The 22,702-nt window shown below is 43.7% G+C and overlaps 1 protein-coding gene across 1 annotated transcript in view; it reads right to left on the minus strand.

Annotated features, from left to right (window-relative positions):
* Positions 1–1,122: 1,122 nt before the first annotated feature.
* Positions 1,123–22,702, minus strand: part of LOC127238446 (carcinoembryonic antigen-related cell adhesion molecule 3-like) — a 42,643-nt gene continuing 21,063 nt past the window's right edge. Inside the window, 2 exon segments of the mRNA XM_051207064.1 lie at positions 1,123–1,397; positions 3,923–4,282. Of these exon segments, the coding sequence (XP_051063021.1) occupies positions 1,123–1,397; positions 3,923–4,282 (635 nt within the window).

The raw sequence follows: 22,702 nt of genomic DNA on the forward strand, positions 1-22,702 counted from the left end.
AGGCAGAATAAGGGAAGGATGGATTGTAGGAAATAGAGGGGTCAAAGGCACCATGGAAACATGGAACACAGAAACAATTAAGCAGGGCTTATAGAGGATCACAGAGACTGGAGTGATAATCAGCGATTCTGCTTGGGTTTGGGCTAAGGCCTCTGCATGTAAGTTATGCTAATACAGATGAGAATATTTGTGAAACTCCTAACAGTGAAAGTGAGGGACATCTCTGACTCTTCACCTGCCCTTTGGACCCTTTTCTTCCTACTGGGCTGCCTTTCCGAGATCTGATATGAGGGATTGTGTCCAGTCAAATATCTCTTGCTATGCCACGTTCTGTAGATATCCCTAGGAGGCCTACTTATTTTTTAAAAGGAAACAGAAGGAGTGGATCTGGGATAGAATGGAAGTTGGTGTTGGGGGGGGGGTGTGCAGGGAGAGGATCTGTGGTCTTCATGTACTATATGAGAGTATAATAAAAAAGGAAAAAGTACATATTAACAGGGAAACCACACATGTGCAAGGCCCCACTGTGAATACCCTTTTCAGGATGAAAACAGTCAGTCTGGCCTTTACATCTGTGCATCAAACAAAACATGGTTAAAATGTCTGGAAACCAGCTTTGTCCACAGTGAAGCACGGGCAGACCCTCCCGCTGACACTCTTCCTTTTGCTTCAGATGGACGACAGGTGTGCAGGCATCCTTGTACTTAGGTGAATTAGTTAAACGGAACGTATTTGAACATATGAGAGGATGTTTTCTCTATGCAAACAATGCACAATTTTCACCGCAGACTCGGGGCATCCAACAGTGTGAGGGCTCCTGAAATTAGTTACCATGAACTCTGAAGAACTGCTGTATATTTGAACCACAACCAAATTTCTTAAGGCTTTTGATTTTTTTGTTTGCCATATGGATGTCTTTATTTTCTCTTTCAATAAACTCACTTTGACCCCTGCCCTTTCCTTGTACCCTCGTGTAGCCCAGGGTTGCAGGCATGGGTGACCACGCTGGCAGTACCTGAGTAGTGACTGGTCATTTTCACCACATAACTTTTCTCCGTTTTGCGCCCCATTTTTAAAGAAACGCTAGCAATCTACTGTAGCATGAAATAAGTGGTCACTCACTCATCGTGGCCAGGACACTGGGAGACTGGTCTTCAGACTGACTTGGTTGGAGACCTCACACTGGTACTGTCCAGCATCCTCAATCCTGACAGGGGCTATCACGAGTCCACACTTTGTCGGGGACAGCGTCATCCTCTCTAAGTGATGCACACTCCGGTTATTGAAGATCCAGCGGATGGAGATATCAGTGTCAGGTGAAACACAGGTGAAGATCACAGCTCTACGTCCTGCAATTATGGTATCACTGACTTGCACAAAGGGCTGTGTTACGGGCTCTGTAAAGAAACAGAAGAGGCTATCAAATTAAAGGAGTCCAGTGTGTTCAATCATGCCCTCTTTAGTTCATACTTTATAATACTTCCGGGGGAGAATTTGGAGCTGTGACTGTGGACATCCTTGTGCTTTGGATCTGCCACACAGGGCCTATATGACCCTGATTCAGGAACTGTTTTCTGTGTCTTGGTTACCCTGTAATAGAATATTTAGTACATGATCATTGCTATAACCATGAGCCATGAGCTATTATCTGACCTTGGAGAGGGGAATTCTGCTCTGTCAGCAGCACTTGTTACCATTTATCTGCAGAATAGAATTTTCCTAGGCCTGGCACCTGAGGTGAAGGAAGAATCTGGAGTAGCTGCCTCCTCTCTTTCTTTCCCTTCCTGTGACGTCTCATACATCTCAGAACAATATGCTAATGGCCTGGATACCTGTCCACTGAGACTCAGGAGAAGGAGATGTACAGGTGACCTACCTAAGTGCAGTTGGTCATGGCAGTGCACAACTGATTCTACACTCTATGGGACAGTCAGTCCGATGACTTGGACAGACATAAAACCTGTTCCCTGTCAGCTCTAACAGGAAATCCTAACAAATCTTTACAAAAGAGCTCCCCGATGTCTCCTTGTGTTCAGTCAAGAGCAAAGTTTTGGAGTCATGGCTTCCTGACGGACTCTGTGAGAACCCCACAGTTTAATCAGCCAGGGACTGCCTGACTTCCACAGAGTCTTTTGAGGACATGTGCATGGCGAGAGCTCCACATGTCTGGACTACATCTGACATCCTGGGGCTGAGTTTACCCAACACTGGCCCTGCTCTTTGCAGGTAAAGACATGTGAAGGGTTATGACCTATTACAGTTTTTCTACCCCATGTGTGTCCTGCAGTGCGGACACAAACCCCTGTGGAGGGACCCGATGTGGTGAGGGAGAGAGCGTGGACATCCCAATCCTGACATTTTTCAGTATATAAAGTAGGATAAGCAACACCCAGCAGTTGGAGACAATAGAAAGTCACTTACTCTTCACATAAAATTTCACATATGCCTTTTCAATTGTGGAATCTTTTTTTAGAACTGCTAATGTATAGATTCCTCCATCTTTCTCAGTGAGGTCAGGGAGCAATAAGGATCCATTATTGTACACCATGTCATCTGTTCTGTGTACAGACCCCCAGGTGATGGCATTCGTATCTCGCCTGTATTCTGCAACTTTAAGGACCGGGATCCTCTTCTTTGATTTGTACCAGGTAAAGACTTGCATATCTTCTGGAAGATTGTGAACTTTGAGAAGTACACCTGCTCCTTCAGCAGCATACCGAGGCACAGGTTGGACCACAAGTTGGGAAGAAGAGAGAGGTTTGCAGTATGGAGAAAGGGAAGCTGTGAGGAAAAAAAGAGAAAAAAAAAGCCATCACATAGGGACCATTGGGCTTGGTGAAAAGATGATGACCTCCATCCTGAACAGATGGAATTGTACCTCAGACTAGAGCTACAGGTGTGTGTGTGTGTGTGTGTGTGTGTGTGTGTGTGTGTGTGTGTGTGTCCCATACTAAAGGTCAGAAATATGCCCTTTCCTTTCCAACACTGCCCCTGAAACTGCATAGAACTGTACCTATGGGTGTCTACATGTCTGCTCCCTCGTTGCCCTCAGCCAAACACTGCACACACTCATACACACCGAGGTCTGAGACGATGACTTCCCTGAATTCAACAGGCCTGTAACTCTCACTTTCAAGGTTTTCCTTTTCAGTTTCCTTTGCGGCAACCTGATAGATGCACTTGCTGCTCTTTCGGGTTAACCTTTTGGTCTGGGGCTGTGTGGGGTCTGATCTTCAAGGCAGGTTCAGGTTTTCAAAGGCTTGGGGTACTGTGCTGGCTGTTTGTGTGTCAGCTTGGCACAAGCTACAGCCATTTTACAAGACAAGGCCTCACTTGAAAATGCCACCACCAGAGTGAACTGTGGGCAAAATCGTACTGCATATTTTTTCAATGTGGGATTGATGCAAAATGCAGTTCACCCGTGCAATAGGAGTCCTGGGTGATATAAGACAGCTGGTGGAGAAAGCATGATGAGCAGGCCAATGGGAAGCACTCCTCCACGGCCTCTCTATCACTTTCTGGAGATAATAAACACCACAGTTTCACATGCATGTTCTAAAACCATTATCCCCTATCAGCTTAGAGAGGATGTAAGAGCTAGGAAAATGCTCCCCTGCATCATTTTAGCCCAGCGTCAGGAAGATGACAGGATTCAATGATCCCTGGTCTAGAGCCCCAAGGGAGTGGGTTAACTCTAACATCTTGGGCTGAGTTACTTTCTATCAAGGTCTTCCTTGATGCAGATGGAGTCAGAAGACAGAAGCCACTCTGTGGCCGTTGCTCTCTATTAGAGTGTCCTGCACTGAGTGTCCAAACCTCCACCTGGAAACTCAGTGCAGAGGGAGGGAAGGCTAAGCCGGCCACGTCCGTCCTGTGTGTCTAAGCCCCGCCCAGCGATGAACAGTCACGGAGAGTCACTTACTGCCCAGCTGGAGTTGCGCTTGCGCCTCCTCACGAATCATATCTGTCCTCACAATCTGAAGCGTGTACAGTCCAGAGTCCTGCTGAGTGACCCCGTGAATCAGCAGGGATCCATCCTGGTACACCGTCTCTCTGCCGCTGTACGCAGGCCCCCACACAGTTGACTTCCTGTCTACTGTGTACCTGGCAATCTCCAGTTTCTGTAATGCAGTCATCCATTTGAACCACACATAGCCTACAATGTTCTCCGGCGGGTTGTGAATGCGTAGAAAAACACTTGCCCCTTCAGCAGCACAGGGTGGCACCGTTTCAACAGTGAGCTGCGTAGAGGTGTCATGGCGCCCACAAGTCCAAAATACAGCTAGGAGGGAAGAGAGAGATCTGTCTGAGATGAGGCCCAGAGTCCACTGCTTAAGCTAGGTGTGTGAGTGTCTCCCTGTCCTGCTAGGAGGAAGCAAGCACATGACCTCAGTGCCCTCAATGTCCCTCTACTTGCCATTGCCACTCCTCTGTGGTCTCCAGTTGTCAACACAGCCTGTCTTACTGCCACCAGATCCCTGCTCACATTTACAGTGGGTTGGTGTTGGGGTGATGCCTACCAGAGCTCTTCCCCTGCAGACCCTGCAACTTCACTATGTAAGTTTTTTTTTTTTTAATCACTGTTGTTCTGTTCCTCCTAGAGTTCCACTCGACACCTGACTTCGCCTGCTACATAGGTTTTTACAACTCCACTAAGACTGGGACATCTTAAATAAACAAAAAAAAAACCCAAAAACAAAAAACTTGATTTTTCTTATTTTAAAAAATACTGCCTAGAAAAAAAAAAAAAACTTGAATACAGTATTGAATCATTCTATTTCTATAGTTGTTCACAGATGATATTTGTGTGTCAGTTTGTGTAGGACTAATCTCTGTGTGGGTGGGTGAATGCAGGACAAAGTACTTGAGTGAAGGTCAGGGGACAATTTGGTTCGTTGGCCTCAGCTTGTCAGAATAAGAATCAGGTGTCTATATCCACTGGCCTATGTCACTGGCGCACACCAGCTTGATTTTTTGTATTCATAAAAAGCTGAGAATATCAGTCTTCAGAATATTGTGGGAATGTTTGTTAATTTTGGGTAAGAACAATGTCTTTACCACCCTTGCCTTTTATCGTTCTCCCTTACTGTGTAATGTTGTTTCTAAACCTCTGAGCCGCCCTGTCACATCCCCTACACACAAGAAAACTCTTCACATGTTCTGGTCCCTCTTAGGAGACTCCAGACAGAGAGTCGGCCCACTCCTATGGCACACAGCCATCTTGTGGCGCCTTTGCCTGTGAGCGATAATACATCCTTTGCAGAGGGGTACAGAGAGCGCCTCCCAGGTATCTGCGGCCCCGTTGGTCTTCCCTCTACTGCATATCTGCTCCAGAACAGCTCACGATGTCTGCTTTTCTTCCCCCATCTGATCTGAGTCTCCTCCAGGGAGCAGCACCTCCCAGAGCCCCATGGGTGAAGGTGGGTCTGTGCTCAAGACACTGCTCTGCCCGGTGTCCCTCCCTCCCTCCCTCCTCCTCATGTTTCTGTCACCTAGAACACACAAGGAATGGCCATCCCTGTGACAGAGAAAAACAGCTGCCCCTGTGGCTGCACTCTGATGTATTCTGGCCTTGGTCACTAAACACCAAAAAGAGAAACTCTCCACAAGTCTGTGACACAGAAATCCAGCTGGGCACTCCATCTGTCCTGTGTTCTTAATGGTCTGCAAACAAGGAAGTTGCTCCAGGCAACAAGGTGACAGAGATAGCTGTGAGGATCCAAAGGGAGCAGCTGAGTGATGTGTGGGGAAGGAAACAGAAGTATTCTCAGTAGAGCCAAGAGTCAAGGTTCTGACCAATCTGATCAAAGGCCCAGGATGTGTCAGGAGTCTCCTAGATGTGTGAGAGGAGGGGGCTGATTTCTAGGCCATACTCCCACTTCCTCTATTTGCTGAGCTGAGTGATGGGTCTCTCATGTGCTCTTTGGTCTTTCTGAGATAACTTGGACCTCTATCTTAATTGATTCCCCTTGAATATTGTATATTTCACAAAGGAAACACATAAAGGAAGAAACAAAACACGATCCCCTTGCAGTGTGACAGACACACTAAAAAGCCAGTAGGTCTGAGAATTCTGTGTCTGTGATTTTCGGATCTTAAAATACAGGGGTGGAACCAGTCTACTAGATAAGGTCCCAATTCAGGCAAATTCTTTTCCACCAGAATATTGTATGTCCTGATGCCATTCCTGGTGATCACTGGAGGAACTGACGGCTGTATCCGGGAAGCTGTCAATAAGCATAGCCTGCAGCCATTTCTGTGCAGGAGAGAATTCCTTGAGCTAGACCTCAGAGGACACTGGTCAGAAGAACCTGTGTCCTCTCTCCCTATACTGGGTTTCCCAGACTTTCCTGTGAAATCTCATAAGCCTGTCAGAACACATGTGTAATGGCTGTGCAGCTATACTTTCCCTGTTTAGTCTCTGAGAAAGATGTTAAGGGTACATAAACTAATCATATAGCTCATAACAGTGGTTCCAAAAGTGCGGGACTTGAGCTAATAAAAAGCATTGTTCCCTGCCATTAGGAAGTCAAAATCTAACCTTTCTGAGATGCTTCTAAGGGCTAGCTAGCTGGTTGAGTCTGGAACAGAGTTCTGCAGCCAGGGCATCTTGGTTCTCACAACTATGAGAGGACCTCAAATTTTCATCCACCATGCCCAATGATGATTCGCTCTGGGTCTTTCTCAAGGACACATCCCTGTGAGAATCCCAAGAGTCTAGATATAGAGGCTGTTATTCTTAACTGAGTTACTGAGCATCGGTTCATCTGTCTGTAAAGTGAAGTCAAATGAAGGAATGTGAGCTATTGCAATTACTCTACACCATGTGTGTCCTGCACTGAATCCTCATACCCAAACATAGAGGTGCAGTCCACAATGAGAAAGGCACAGGCCATTATACTGTGAGTGCCCAGTGGAATGAACCCCACCGACAACCCAGAATTCACAAAGGATCACTTACTGTGCACATGAAGGTAAATGCTTGTTGTTGACAGAATACTAAAAGGTTTAGTTAAGGTTCGTAGGGTGTAGAATCCTGTGTCCTTCTTGGTGACATTTCTGATCAGCAGGGATCCATTGGGGTACACAGTCTCTCTACCACTGTTAACAGTCCCTGGAATACTCAAATTTTCACTTAGTATATATGTTGCAATTCCAAGGTTCATAGTAGTCACCCCTTTGGCCCAAAATAAGGATTGAACATTATCTGGCAGGTTGTAGGCAAGGAAAAGAACGTTTTCTCCTTCAACCACATGGGGTGGGACAGATTCAATGGTGACAGGGACAGATTCAATGGTGGCAGGGGCTGCGGTAGAGAGGTGCCAGCAGATTACGAGGGAGGCTAGAAAAGAACAGAGAAAAGAAGCCATCAATGCTGAGCAGATGTGGTCATCACTCAGCTTATATATGGGGTTACCAGTGCGTCCACTACCCTTGGTAGACATGAGCAACATGACTTCCATTCCCTCAAAGCCTCTGACAGTGCCATTAACTCTGTTATGAATTCTGTGCTCAGGAATCTCGCTCCCCCCAACCCATCTCCACATAGACTATTTGGTGTCAGGAGCAAATCCTCTCTGAACTCCTCCTCTGACTTTTACCTCTGTCCCCTTTGTGATTCCAATCAAACCACTGCTTCATCTTGCAGATGCACTGACATCTGGAACATAAGAGCCAGCACATGCGTTGAGGGCAGGGATTAGTGTGATAGTTTTGGAAAAGGAAGGGAGGGAGGGAAGAAGGAAGGAAGGAAGGAAGGAAGGAAGGAAGGAAGGAAGGAAGGAAGTGCCCCAATGGGATTAACTACATAATTCCCAAGTTTGGAGTTAATGACAATAACTTTACTCGAGTTTGATTTAAATTATTTTAGATTTATTCATGTATTTTATGTGTGTGTTTCTGAAAAGAGGTGTCTCCATGGGACCACGTGGAAGTATATGTGACAAAAATGTGTGGAAGCACATGCCTTAGTACGCATCCGTGTGCGTGCATGCCGATGCTAATTGTGGATGGTATATGAGAGCCTGCAGAAGGCTATTTTCCCTACCTACAATGAGAGAGCTGAGAATTAAAATCAGATTGTCATGTCTCCACACACTGGGCTGTCTAGCTGGCCCCATCCCTATTTGATTTCTATTTGGAGAATCACACTGGCTGGCATAGTAGGGGATATTATGCCTCAGAACATGACAGCCATTGTAACTGGCTGTGAATATTGAATGGTTGAGGCTTTTTTCTTCCCCCGATCCTCCTGTCCACTTAGAGCTTCAGGGTGTTAAGCCTCTGTCCCTAAATGCAACTTAATGCCCAGTGACTGCAAACAAAAACCCCAAGTCTCCTCTCAGGCTCCTGTGCTCTGTCTGTCTCCAGTCTGTCTCCAAATACCCCTCCCACCTCACAGTCAAAGAGTGAATACACATACCTGTGAGCAGAAGACCTTGCCAGGGAGAGCACCTATTGCAAAGATGCATAGAGGAAGTCTCCATCTCTCTGCTCACCTCGCTGTCTTCCCTTTCAGGAGAAGAACTTCAGCTCCAGCAAGGTGCTCAATCTTGGCAGTTTTATTTCCTATGACCTATGTTTCCTTTCAGGCAGAAGCACTTCCCAGAATCCAATTGGCTATCGGGAATTGGATCAGTGTCTAAGGCACTGCTCAATCCTTTCCACTTTTAGAGATGTCCAACACGCATTTCAACTTCCCTTTATGTTTCTCCTCTAAGCAACACATTGAACAACAATGCTGATAAGCAATCCCAAGCCCTAGAGAACAATGGCTCATCCCAGGGCTGACAACTGCTATGTCTCGCCTTAGGTCTATGAGCAAGAGAGGCAGCCTTCAACAAGCCTATGTGTCCTGCGTCCTTGTGACACAGAGGGCCAGCTGAGCATCCCCTGTCCCCAGTGTACTCAATTTGTACTTTAGTAATTCACTGAGGAAAGTGGCAGAGATGTCTCTGAATGCTGGAAAGAAACCAACTGAGTGATGACTAGGAATGAAGATCAATCTTTTATCACTGAAGATATCAATCAAAGTTCTGTCCTAGAGAAGAGACCCCAGGAGCAGTTCCATGAAGAGTTTCAAATTCTTAGCGTGCTAAAACAGATGAGCAGTTGTCCTCAAAAGGACTGTGGGCCCCATCTTACTATAGAGAGTTTCAAGTCAATAATCTAGCATTATGTGGTACCTAACTGTGTTGGGTGAGCCCATGTCCTCTCTGATATTCGTGTGTCATCTTTGCTCTTTGCCTAGCTGATTCCCTGGTGGCAATTTTGTCTTCTCCCATGAGAGATGCCGGAGAGAGGGGACCTTAGGGTTCACCAGGTAGAAAGGTATTCTCAGAAAAAGGAAGCAGCCTATGGTTCTGACATCCAGTTAGTAGCGGCAAGGATGGAAACACGTCTACTAGGCAAGGCTGTGCCTGGCTCGGGGAAACAGTTTTCTGACGGCGAATGTGTGTCCTGATATCAACCCATGGATATGACTGGGAGACCTGAAATCTTATGCCCAAGGCTACTCACACATGGTCCAAAATCAATTGCAACCTGTGCTGAAACCCTGAAAACATATGAGAAGCAAGGTATGTCATTCTGTTCACTGTGCTCTGCTAAATTCCAAACACTGCCTAGTATAGAGTGGGTCCAGGTAAGATTCCAGAATTTTCCTAGGAACATCTTGACTGTGGTTGGAACCAATCTTTAACCAGAGGAAGGACATCCCCAGGAGGAGTAATTTGGTCAATAAACTCAGAGGAAAGTCCTAGGACATAGAAGAAGAGACATACAGACATAGTGCCCCATGTCTGCAATTGCAGCTTGTGGGAGGTAGAAGAGGGTGATTCTCTGTGAGTTAAAGGCTAGAATAGTCTACAAAGTAAGTTCCAGGACAGAGAAACCTAGTCTTGAAAAAGTGGAGACGAAATTAATGTATGAATGGAGGGGGGTTGCACACACACTTCTGGACCGTCAATGATGTCTGAATCCTTCCTTCTCTTTGCCTACAGGGTGCAGAGAGAATCTGTTCAGGAATACAGGGAACATTGATTCAAATGGATGTGTCATCTGCTCTTCTCTATGCCCTGTTCTATGTTTCTCTCACTCTGATTTTTAAAAATGGCCTGAGGGGAAAAGGCTTACTAGAGAGTAAGGGACATTTCCTTCTGGGTCTGTGTCATATTGTAGCACTGAATGACGTCAGGACAGGAAACGTGATGCTGATGCTTACTGGCCCATCCCCTGGCTACTGGAAGACTCATGCTTAGCCAGTTTCTTACACAACCCAGACCATCTGCCTAGGGATGGTATTGCACACAGTGGCCTGGACCCACATCCGTTAATTAAGGCAGTCCCTTAAAGACATGGACAGCCTGACTGACCTGATAAAGGCCATTACTTTGTTGAGACTACAAATTCTGTTGGACAAGACCAGATGTGTAAAGATTATCACCAGATAGCAGCAACATCACTGTGAGGAAACACCCTCAGCAGAGCAGAGCTGTAACAGAGAGGACCAGAACTGCTACTTTATAGCAAGGAAGTCATTCCCCCACTGTGACAGAGCTATAGGCATTGCCTAGCTCCCAATGGCCAGGATTCTCCCCCTCAGAGCTATAAATACTGTGTGGTTTCTGACGACCCAGACGCCATTCCCTCCACCTTTAAAATCTCCTCTTGAAAAAATTGATTGTAGGCTCCATGGATAAGTTAGTTGTTGATCTCACTCTCTGGGAAGGGCATTTATGATAGCCTTTCCACGGATGCTCAAATTGCTAGTTGGGATCAGTCTTGTAATTCTCTAGACCTTTCTTTGTGTTCAATTTTATCTTCAAACCAATATTGGCTTCCTCTTTTATATTCTCTCTCTCTCTCTCTCTCTCTCTCTCTCTCTCTCTCTCTCTCTCTCTCTTTCCTGTCTTCTATTCCTAACCAGGCTCAATCTTCCTGGTCGCACATGTTTTCCTTTCCTCCCCCTCGTTTTCTCCTACTTCTCTCTCCATTCGCTGCCCCCCCACTTCCCCTGAGCTCTGGGGGACTTGTCTCTTCCAAGTTCTGTGAGGGAGGGACTTTATATGAATCTCTTAGAATACACCTTGTATCCTAGTTCCTCTGGTGGTGTGAATTGTAGGCTGGTGATCCTTTGATCTAGGTCTAAAATCCATATATGAGTGAGTACATACTGTGTTCCTCTTTTTGTGACTGGGTTACCTCATTCAGGATGGTTTCTTCAAGTGCCATCCACTTGCCTGCGAATTTCAAGATACCATTATTTTTTTCAGCAGAATAGTATTCCATTGTGCCACATCTTCATTAACCATTCTTCAATTGAGGGGCATCTAGGTTGCTTCCAGGTTCTTGCTATTACAAATAGTGCTGCTATGAACATAGTTGAACAGATGTCTTTGTTGAATGGATGTGAATCCTTTGGGTATATGCCTAAGAGGGGGATTGCCAGGTCCTGTGGTAAACTAATTCCCATTTTCCTGAGGAACCGCCATACTGATCTCCAAAATGGCTGTATGAGTTTGCACTCCCACCAGCAGTGGAGGAATGTTCCCATTTCTCCACATCCTCTCCAACATGAGTCATCATTGGTGTTTCTAATTTTAGCCATTCTGGCAGGAGTAAGATGGTATCTCAAAGTTATTTTGATTTGCATTTCCCTGATAGCTAAGGATGTGGAGCATTTTCTTAATAAAACACCCATACATAAACACTGAGTTGAACTAGAACCCAGATGCAGATGGAGAGGACAAGACCAGGCTACAGAAACACATACAGACAGCTTACCTGAACAAGGAGGAGCTAACGGCCACTAGACTGATAGCTGGGAAGCCAGCATGGGACTGACTCAGGCCCCCCAGAATATGGGTCTCAGCCAGAAGGACTGAGCAGTCTAAGGGACCTCAGACAGTGGAGCCAGGATGTATCCCTGGCTCACAAAAGGACTTTGCGAACACATCCCCCATGGAGGGATAACTACCTTAATCTAGAGACAGGAGAGAAGCCCTAGTCCCTACTTCACATGACCTGTCAGATCTACATGACTCCAACTGGATGGCATTCCCCTACATATGGAATTGGGGTGAGGGATGGGAGGGGAGGGTGGTTAGGGTGCATGTGAGAGGGCAGAGAGGGTAAAAGTGAGGGAAGGAGGGAGGACTGTAGGGGAGGAATGGAGGGAGGGAGGGAGAGGGAACTGGGATCCACATGTAAAACAATAAATTAAATTAAAAAAAAAATGCTTTGACTCCAAAATTTAAGTTGAAGGACAAGTTACTGGGGAAAAGGATTTCTATTTTTGTTTCTAAAGAAAATGAAAAGATGTGGATTCCTTCCAGACTAATGTGGTTTGATCAAGCCTGACCACCTGAAACAGAGTACGAGGTGATCCTACATTCATTCAAAACAGCTGGACAAAGCAGCCTGACAGACTACAGCCAGGATTTCTGAATCTTCTTCAAATCCCCCATGACAGCGCCCCTTACCAGCAGGAAGTAGTTTGGAAAGAACAATGCCCAAATTCCCAAATATTGTCTATAAATGTTTGTTTTCATTTAAATGGACTTTGTTATATAAAATAAATTTTAAAAAATTTTAAAAAAAACTCACCCTGTTTTCAACTTAATAAAAAAAAAAGAAAAACTTGATTGTAATTCTAATAAGTCTTCCTTTATGTTATTTCGTCTTACTCCCTTGCAGCTTTTAATTTCCTCTTAGTTCTTTATGTTTAGTGTTTTGATCAGTATGAACTTGAGGACTTTCCTTTCTGGTACAATCTACTTGGTGTTCTGTTTTCTTCTACCTTCATAGGAATGTTCTTTTTCAGTTAAGAAATGATTTTGTTGCATATATTTTCTGAGCTTTTGATCTGGGATTCTTTTCCTTAGAGAAGAAATTCTTTGTTTGTATAATATACTTTCCCAAGATAATTAAAACGTTTCACAGGCACCATCACACCAAACACACCAGGGTCTAATAAAAGGTAAGCTGCTTAATAATGTTGCATCTCTCTCCATATCTCTTCAATATCGTACTAGAAGTTCTAGCTAATGCTATAAGACAACAAAAGGAGATCAAGGGCATCCAAATTGGAAAGGAAGAAGTCAAACTGTCTCTATTTGCAGATGATATGATAGTTTACATAAGCGACCCAATAAACTCTACCAGGGAACTCCTACAGCTGATAAACACCTTCAGCAAACTAGCAGGATACAAGATAAACTCAAAAAAATCAGTAGCCCTATTTTTTTCAGACGACAAAGAGGCAGAGAAAGAAATCAGAGAAACATCACCCTTTACAATAGCCACAAGCAACATGAAGTATCTTGGTGTAACGCTTACCAAACAAGTAAAAGATCTATATAATAAGAACTTTGTGACTCTAAAGAAAGAAATTAAAGAAGATACCAGAAAATGGAAAGACCTCCCATGCTCTTGGATAGGTAGGATAAACATAGTAAAAATGGCAATCTTACCAAAAGCAATCTACAGATTCAATGCAATCCCCATTAAAATCCCACCACAATTCTTCACCGACCTTGAAAGGATAATAATCAACTTTATATGGAAAAACAAAAGACCCAGGATAGCCAAAACAACCCTATACAATAAAAGAACATCAGGAGGCATCACCATTCCTGACTTTAAGCTCTACTACAGAGCTATAGTTCTGAAAACAGCCTGGTATTGGCATAAAAATAGACAGGTAGACCAATGGAATCGAATTGAAAATCCTGATATTAATCCACGCACCTATGAACACCTGATTTTCGACAAAACAGCTAAAATTATACAATGGGGCAAAGACAGCATCTTCAACAAATGGTGCTGGCACAATTGGATGAGGGTGTGTAGAAGACTGCAGATAGACCCATGTCTGTCGCCATGCACAAAACTCAAGTCCAAATGGATCAAAGACCTCAACATCAATCCAGCCACATTGAACCTCTTAGAAGAGAAAGTAGGAGGTACCCTTGAACAAATTGGTATAGGAGACCGCTTCTTGAACATAACTCCAGGGGCACAGACACTGAAAGAAACAATTAATAAATGGGACCTCTTCAAACTTAGAAGCTTCTGTAAGGCAAAGGACACAGTTGACAAGACCAAACGGCAGCCCACTGACTGGGAAAAGATTTTCACTAATCCTATATCCGACAAAGGGCTGATCTCCAAAATATACAAAGAACTCAAGAAACTAGTCAACAAAACACCAAATAACCCTATTAAAAAATGGGGTACAGAACTGAAGAAAGAATTCTCAATGGAGGAAATCAAAAAGGCTGAAAGACACTTAAGAAAATGCTCCACATCCTTAGCTATCAGGGAAATGCAAATCAAAACAACTTTGAGATACCATCTTACTCCTGCCAGAATGGCTAAAATTAGAAACACCAGTGATGACTTATGTTGGAGAGGATGTGGAGAAAGTGGAACACTCCTCCACTGCTGCTGGGAGTGCAAACTCATACAGCCACTTTGGAGATCAGTATGGCGGTTCCTCAGGAAAATGGGAATTAGTTTACCACAGGACCCGGCAATCCCCCTCTTAGGCATATACCCAAAGGATTCACATCAATGCAACAAAGACATCTGTTCAACTATGTTCATAGCAGCACTATTTGTAATAGCAAGAACCTGGAAGCAACCTAGATGCCCCTCAATTGAAGAATGGTTAATGAAGATGTGGCACATCTACACAATGGAATACTACTCTGCAGAAAAAAATAATGGTATCTTGAAATTCGCAGGCAAGTGGATGGCACTTGAAGAAACCATCCTGAATGAGGTAACCCGGTCACAAAAAGAGGAACACAGTATGTACTCACTCATATATGGATTTTAGACCTAGATCAAATGATCACCAACCTATAATTCACATCACCAGAGGAACTAGGATACAAGTTGTATTCTAAGAGATTCATATAAAGTCCCTCACAGAACTGGGAAGGGACAAGTCCCCCAGACCTCAGGTATAGTGGGGGAGGACAGCTAATGGAGAGAGAAGTAGGAGAAAATGAGAGGGAGGAGAGGAAGGCATGTGCGACCAGGAGGATTGAGCCTGGTTAGGAATGGAAAATAGGAAAGAGAGAGAGAGACAGAGACAGAGAGAGAGAACATAAAAGAGGGAGCCAATATTGGTTTGAAGATAAAGTTGAACACAAAGAAAGGTCGAGGGAACTACAAGACTGCTCCCAACTAACAATCTCAGCTTCCGTGGAAAGACTATCATAAATACCCTTCCCGGAGAGTGAGATCAACAACTAACTTCTCCATGGAGTCCTCAACTAATGCCTGTTGAAAACAGGAGCAAACACCCATACATAAACACTGAGTCAAACTAGAACCCAGAAGCAGATGGAGAGGACAAGACCATGCGGTAGAAGTACATAGAGACAGCTTACCTGAACAAGGAGGAGCTAAGGGCCACTAGACTGATAGCTGGGAAGCCAACAGGGGTCTGACTCGGACCCCCCTGAATATGGGTCTCAGCCAGAAGGTCTGAGCAGTCTAAGAGACCTCAGACAGTGGAGCCAGGATGTATCCCTGGCTCACAAAAGGACTTTGCGAACACATCCCCCATGGAGGGATAACTACCTTAATCTAGAGACAGGAGAGAAGCCCTAGTCCCTACTTCACATGACCTGTCAGATCTACATGACTCCAACTGGATGGCATTCCCCTACATATGGAATTGGGGTGAGGGATGGGAGGGGAGGGTGGTTAGGGTGCATGTGAGAGGGCAGAGAGGGTAAAAGTGAGGGAAGGAGGGAGGACTGTAGGGGAGGAATGGAGGGAGGGAGGGAGAGGGAACTGGGATCCACATGTAAAACAATAAATTAAATTAAAAAAAAAATGCTTTGACTCCAAAATTTAAGTTGAAGGACAAGTTACTGGGGAAAAGGATTTCTATTTTTGTTTCTAAAGAAAATGAAAAGATGTGGATTCCTTCCAGACTAATGTGGTTTGATCAAGCCTGACCACCTGAAACAGAGTACGAGGTGATCCTACATTCATTCAAAACAGCTGGACAAAGCAGCCTGACAGACTACAGCCAGGATTTCTGAATCTTCTTCAAATCCCCCATGACAGCGCCCCTTACCAGCAGGAAGTAGTTTGGAAAGAACAATGCCCAAATTCCCAAATATTGTCTATAAATGTTTGTTTTCATTTAAATGGACTTTGTTATATAAAATAAATTTTAAAAAATTTTAAAAAAAACTCACCCTGTTTTCAACTTAATAAAAAAAAAAGAAAAACTTGATTGTAATTCTAATAAGTCTTCCTTTATGTTATTTCGTCTTACTCCCTTGCAGCTTTTAATTTCCTCTTAGTTCTTTATGTTTAGTGTTTTGATCAGTATGAACTTGAGGACTTTCCTTTCTGGTACAATCTACTTGGTGTTCTGTTTTCTTCTACCTTCATAGGAATGTTCTTTTTCAGTTAAGAAATGATTTTGTTGCATATATTTTCTGAGCTTTTGATCTGGGATTCTTTTCCTTAGAGAAGAAATTCTTTGTTTGTATAATATACTTTCCCAAGATAATTAAAACGTTTCACAGGCACCATCACACCAAACACACCAGGGTCTAATAAAAGGTAAGCTGCTTAATAATGTTGCATCTCTCTCCATATCTCTTCAATATCGTACTAGAAGTTCTAGCTAATGCTATAAGACAACAAAAGGAGATCAAGGGCATCCAAATTGGAAAGGAAGAAGTCAAACTGTCTCTATTTGCAGATGATATGATAGTTTACATAAGCGACCCAATAAACTCTACCAGGGAACTCCTACAGCTGATAAACACCTTCAGCAAACTAGCAGGATACAAGATAAACTCAAAAAAATCAGTAGCCCTATTTTTTTCAGACGACAAAGAGGCAGAGAAAGAAATCAGAGAAACATCACCCTTTACAATAGCCACAAGCAACATGAAGTATCTTGGTGTAACGCTTACCAAACAAGTAAAAGATCTATATAATAAGAACTTTGTGACTCTAAAGAAAGAAATTAAAGAAGATACCAGAAAATGGAAAGACCTCCCATGCTCTTGGATAGGTAGGATAAACATAGTAAAAATGGCAATCTTACCAAAAGCAATCTACAGATTCAATGCAATCCCCATTAAAATCCCACCACAATTCTTCACCGACCTTGAAAGGATAATAATCAACTTTATATGGAAAAACAAAAGACCCAGGATAGCCAAAACAACCCTATACAATAAAAGAACATCAGGAGGCATCACCATTCCTGACTTTAAGCTCTACTACAGAGCTATAGTTCTGAAAACAGCCTGGTATTGGCATAAAAATAGACAGGTAGACCAATGGAATCGAATTGAAAATCCTGATATTAATCCACGCACCTATGAACACCTGATTTTCGACAAAACAGCTAAAATTATACAATGGGGCAAAGACAGCATCTTCAACAAATGGTGCTGGCACAATTGGATGAGGGTGTGTAGAAGACTGCAGATAGACCCATGTCTGTCGCCATGCACAAAACTCAAGTCCAAATGGATCAAAGACCTCAACATCAATCCAGCCACATTGAACCTCTTAGAAGAGAAAGTAGGAGGTACCCTTGAACAAATTGGTATAGGAGACCGCTTCTTGAACATAACTCCAGGGGCACAGACACTGAAAGAAACAATTAATAAATGGGACCTCTTCAAACTTAGAAGCTTCTGTAAGGCAAAGGACACAGTTGACAAGACCAAACGGCAGCCCACTGACTGGGAAAAGATTTTCACTAATCCTATATCCGACAAAGGGCTGATCTCCAAAATATACAAAGAACTCAAGAAACTAGTCAACAAAACACCAAATAACCCTATTAAAAAATGGGGTACAGAACTGAAGAAAGAATTCTCAATGGAGGAAATCAAAAAGGCTGAAAGACACTTAAGAAAATGCTCCACATCCTTAGCTATCAGGGAAATGCAAATCAAAACAACTTTGAGATACCATCTTACTCCTGCCAGAATGGCTAAAATTAGAAACACCAGTGATGACTTATGTTGGAGAGGATGTGGAGAAAGTGGAACACTCCTCCACTGCTGCTGGGAGTGCAAACTCATACAGCCACTTTGGAGATCAGTATGGCGGTTCCTCAGGAAAATGGGAATTAGTTTACCACAGGACCCGGCAATCCCCCTCTTAGGCATATACCCAAAGGATTCACATCAATGCAACAAAGACATCTGTTCAACTATGTTCATAGCAGCACTATTTGTAATAGCAAGAACCTGGAAGCAACCTAGATGCCCCTCAATTGAAGAATGGTTAATGAAGATGTGGCACATCTACACAATGGAATACTACTCTGCAGAAAAAAATAATGGTATCTTGAAATTCGCAGGCAAGTGGATGGCACTTGAAGAAACCATCCTGAATGAGGTAACCCGGTCACAAAAAGAGGAACACAGTATGTACTCACTCATATATGGATTTTAGACCTAGATCAAATGATCACCAACCTATAATTCACATCACCAGAGGAACTAGGATACAAGTTGTATTCTAAGAGATTCATATAAAGTCCCTCACAGAACTGGGAAGGGACAAGTCCCCCAGACCTCAGGTATAGTGGGGGAGGACAGCTAATGGAGAGAGAAGTAGGAGAAAATGAGAGGGAGGAGAGGAAGGCATGTGCGACCAGGAGGATTGAGCCTGGTTAGGAATGGAAAATAGGAAAGAGAGAGAGAGACAGAGACAGAGAGAGAGAACATAAAAGAGGGAGCCAATATTGGTTTGAAGATAAAGTTGAACACAAAGAAAGGTCGAGGGAACTACAAGACTGCTCCCAACTAACAATCTCAGCTTCCGTGGAAAGACTATCATAAATACCCTTCCCGGAGAGTGAGATCAACAACTAACTTCTCCATGGAGTCCTCAACTAATGCCTGTTGAAAACAGGAGCAAACACCCATACATAAACACTGAGTCAAACTAGAACCCAGAAGCAGATGGAGAGGACAAGACCATGCGGTAGAAGTACATAGAGACAGCTTACCTGAACAAGGAGGAGCTAAGGGCCACTAGACTGATAGCTGGGAAGCCAACAGGGGTCTGACTCGGACCCCCCTGAATATGGGTCTCAGCCAGAAGGTCTGAGCAGTCTAAGAGACCTCAGACAGTGGAGCCAGGATGTATCCCTGGCTCACAAAAGGACTTTGCGAACACATCCCCCATGGAGGGATAACTACCTTAATCTAGAGACAGGAGAGAAGCCCTAGTCCCTACTTCACATGACCTGTCAGATCTACATGACTCCAACTGGATGGCATTCCCCTACATATGGAATTGGGGTGAGGGATGGGAGGGGAGGGTGGTTAGGGTGCATGTGAGAGGGCAGAGAGGGTAAAAGTGAGGGAAGGAGGGAGGACTGTAGGGGAGGAATGGAGGGAGGGAGGGAGAGGGAACTGGGATCCACATGTAAAACAATAAATTAAATTAAAAAAAAAAATGCTTTGACTCCAAAATTTAAGTTGAAGGACAAGTTACTGGGGAAAAGGATTTCTATTTTTGTTTCTAAAGAAAATGAAAAGATGTGGATTCCTTCCAGACTAATGTGGTTTGATCAAGCCTGACCACCTGAAACAGAGTACGAGGTGATCCTACATTCATTCAAAACAGCTGGACAAAGCAGCCTGACAGACTACAGCCAGGATTTCTGAATCTTCTTCAAATCCCCCATGACAGCGCCCCTTACCAGCAGGAAGTAGTTTGGAAAGAACAATGCCCAAATTCCCAAATATTGTGTATAAATGTTTGTTTTCATTTAATTGGACTTTGTTATATAAAATTAAATAAAAAATACTCTATATGCATAAAAAAATGTTGCATCTGGTTCTAGCTCCCAAGTTTGAGCCCCAGGGAGCTTATGTGTACTTTCTGACATTCTCACACAGACAGAAGAGTCTGCCTTTATTTGTTACTTCTTCTTATTCTCTTGCAGCTTTTAATTTTCTTTCTTTGTTCTCTGTGTTTAGTGTATTGATCAGCATGTGAGTTGGTGACTTTCCTTTCTGGTATAATCTACTTAGTGTTCTGTAAGTTTCTTCTACCCTCACAGGCATGTCCTTTTTCAGTTAAGAAAATTTCCTCCCATGATTTTGCTGAATATATTTTCTGGATATTTGAGCTGGGATTCTTCCCCTTCTGTTCCTTCTATTTTTAATCTAAGTCTTTTCGTGTGCCCCAGATTTCCTGGAAGTTTCATGTTACAGGTTCACTCACCAATGCATCTATTACTTCTATCATTCTTACAATGCTAGAGGGAGGAAGGGAAGGAGGGAGGGAGGGAGAGAAGGAGGGAGAAAGAACTGGGATCGATATGTAAAATAAGAAAAACAAATTTAAAAATTGTAAGTTTCGCCCTGATTCAAGCTTCCCAAGCACTTTCGTCAGCTGCCTCTTTTGGCTGCATTGGAATCAGACCAGAAGACAATCAACAGCTGAGACAAACATGGGATGTGAGCATTTGGGGTAAAGGAACATGGGCCTGATTCAAAGGTGTGTGTGATCATTCTAGGACGAAGCAGTCATGGAAGAAATCATGAAGGGAAACATGTGTTGGTTATAGGAAAATTACTTGACTATAAAGACAAGGACACTAAAGAAACTAATGTATCAAAGCCTGGGAAGTTGATTCTGCCCTCTGGCAGAACCACCACTTCCTATTCCATGACGACCCGAGGAAATTTGGGAGAAATCAGACATGCAAGGAGAGGAGAGAGAACCATAGCTTGAATCTCATGAGAGGATTGGGATTTGTTTGTGCTTATGGCACAGACTGGTAATTAATTTCTACATCTATCCATAAAACCAAGAATTGATCCAAAGCTCCAAGCTGTCTTTTGAGGAATCCAATCCACAAGGCTTGCATTTTTCTTTACTTTGGTTCTATGACACCAATGGCCAAGTTCTGGAAAAAGATACAGTCCCTATAGCTATTTGTAATCCTATTGGGGATAAACTAGTCTCGGCCGGATATCTGGTGTTCTCCACTGGTGAGTCGAGAGTAATGGTCAGGTCTGTGGAAGGCAGAATAGGAGAAGAGGCTGAAGTTTGACACTGGATGTAAATGAGTGTCGGAGACGGATATGATCAGGTCATCTGAGACATCTGCAGCACACAGAAAAAAAAGGCAGGCGAAATGAGCAGAAGGATGGAGAATCCCTCATCTGTAGGAGGATATGTTATCTGTGCTATAATCTCAGTTGAGCACAGCAGCATTCACATTAGTAGAAGTGTGTTCATGCAGAATACACATGCCCTGACATATCTTCAGCACAGCATACAAAACAGCACCACTATACATGCATGCATGCACTGAGTCTCAGTCTGAGATGCCCCCTTGCCTCCATGAGCCCCAGTCTGTCTGGAAAGAAGTTCCTCAAGACCTTAGCCACCGTAGGTATCTGTGTGATAGGTCTCTGTCATGAACCTTATAGCCATGGTGAAACAAAAATTCCTCAGAGGAAATACTCATATTGTATAGGTCTCTTTGAATGGCACTCATTAATTTTCATATTTCACATTCAGAGAGATCTGCATGACTATGACATTCAATAAAATGAGAGTTCATTGCCCTGTGAAAGTTTAGCCACCATATACTTCTGAGGGTCTTTGAGTCTTTTTTTCTAAACAGGGAGAATTGTTCTGACTCTCATGTTCACTCTTTATGGATATCATTCTTGCCCTCCATGAGGGTAGACCTGTTGGTTGTGATGGCAACTTGGGTAGCAGTATTTGTGCAAACAATAGAGAGAAGATGGTGTCCTGTGCATATGACTCTTGAAAAGGCCTCTTTCAAATTGTTTTGACCCTTCTAACATCCACACACAACCCATGTTCTCAGAGAACCAGGCATAAGGTGACTCACATACAGATGCAGGAAGCTCTGAGTGCTCAGAGATAGTGGGTCTCCCATGGTCTACGAGAGAAACAGTCTTTGGCATGAAGGAGATGAACTACAGATCTTGATGACCCAGAAGTAGGATCTGGAGTCATGTGACTATTGTCTCTCCTGGATCTCATTGACCCATGCCACATCTTGCACCAAAGAGTGCTGCCTCCTTGCTGTTCTGCTGTTATACAGTGCTGAGTCTTGGTGAGTATCCTCCAGGGCATTGGTGTTGAAAGAAGTCCTAAAGATTGTGCAGTGTAACACTTCCCATTGATCTCCAATGAGAAGCACACTCAGACTAATCTCAGGAATTAATGAGTGCACAGAAATCTCACACGTGAGACCTTGAGCGGCCTGTCATCGAACTAACTACTCAAACCACACAGCTTGGGCAAATCTTTCCAGGTGTATGATGATGAACTGAGATGAGGCACAGGTAACCAAAAGGCAAATGATGAGTTTCAGAATGACATACGAAATGCAAGAATACGGGGTATATCTGAGCTTGAAACAGAACCATGGTCTGGAGCTTCTACACAGCTAAGGACGATGGAGAAATGTTTCTCGAAATTCGGGTGGCTGCTTCCTTTCCTCCTTCCTTTACATCTTCTTTCTCTCTTCTGTTACTTGTTCCTTGTCAGGCAAATGACCATTTTAACTGCATGTATACCTGTGAGCCACAAGTATGGCTGGTACACAAAGAAATCAGAGGGGAACCTGAATCCACTGGAAATGGAATTACAGACTGGTTATCAGCGGCCATGTGTGTTCTGGAAAGAGGACTTA

Source organism: Phodopus roborovskii, unplaced genomic scaffold, assembly GCF_943737965.1.
Source record: "Phodopus roborovskii unplaced genomic scaffold, PHOROB, whole genome shotgun sequence".
Lineage (NCBI taxonomy): Eukaryota > Metazoa > Chordata > Mammalia > Rodentia > Cricetidae > Phodopus > Phodopus roborovskii.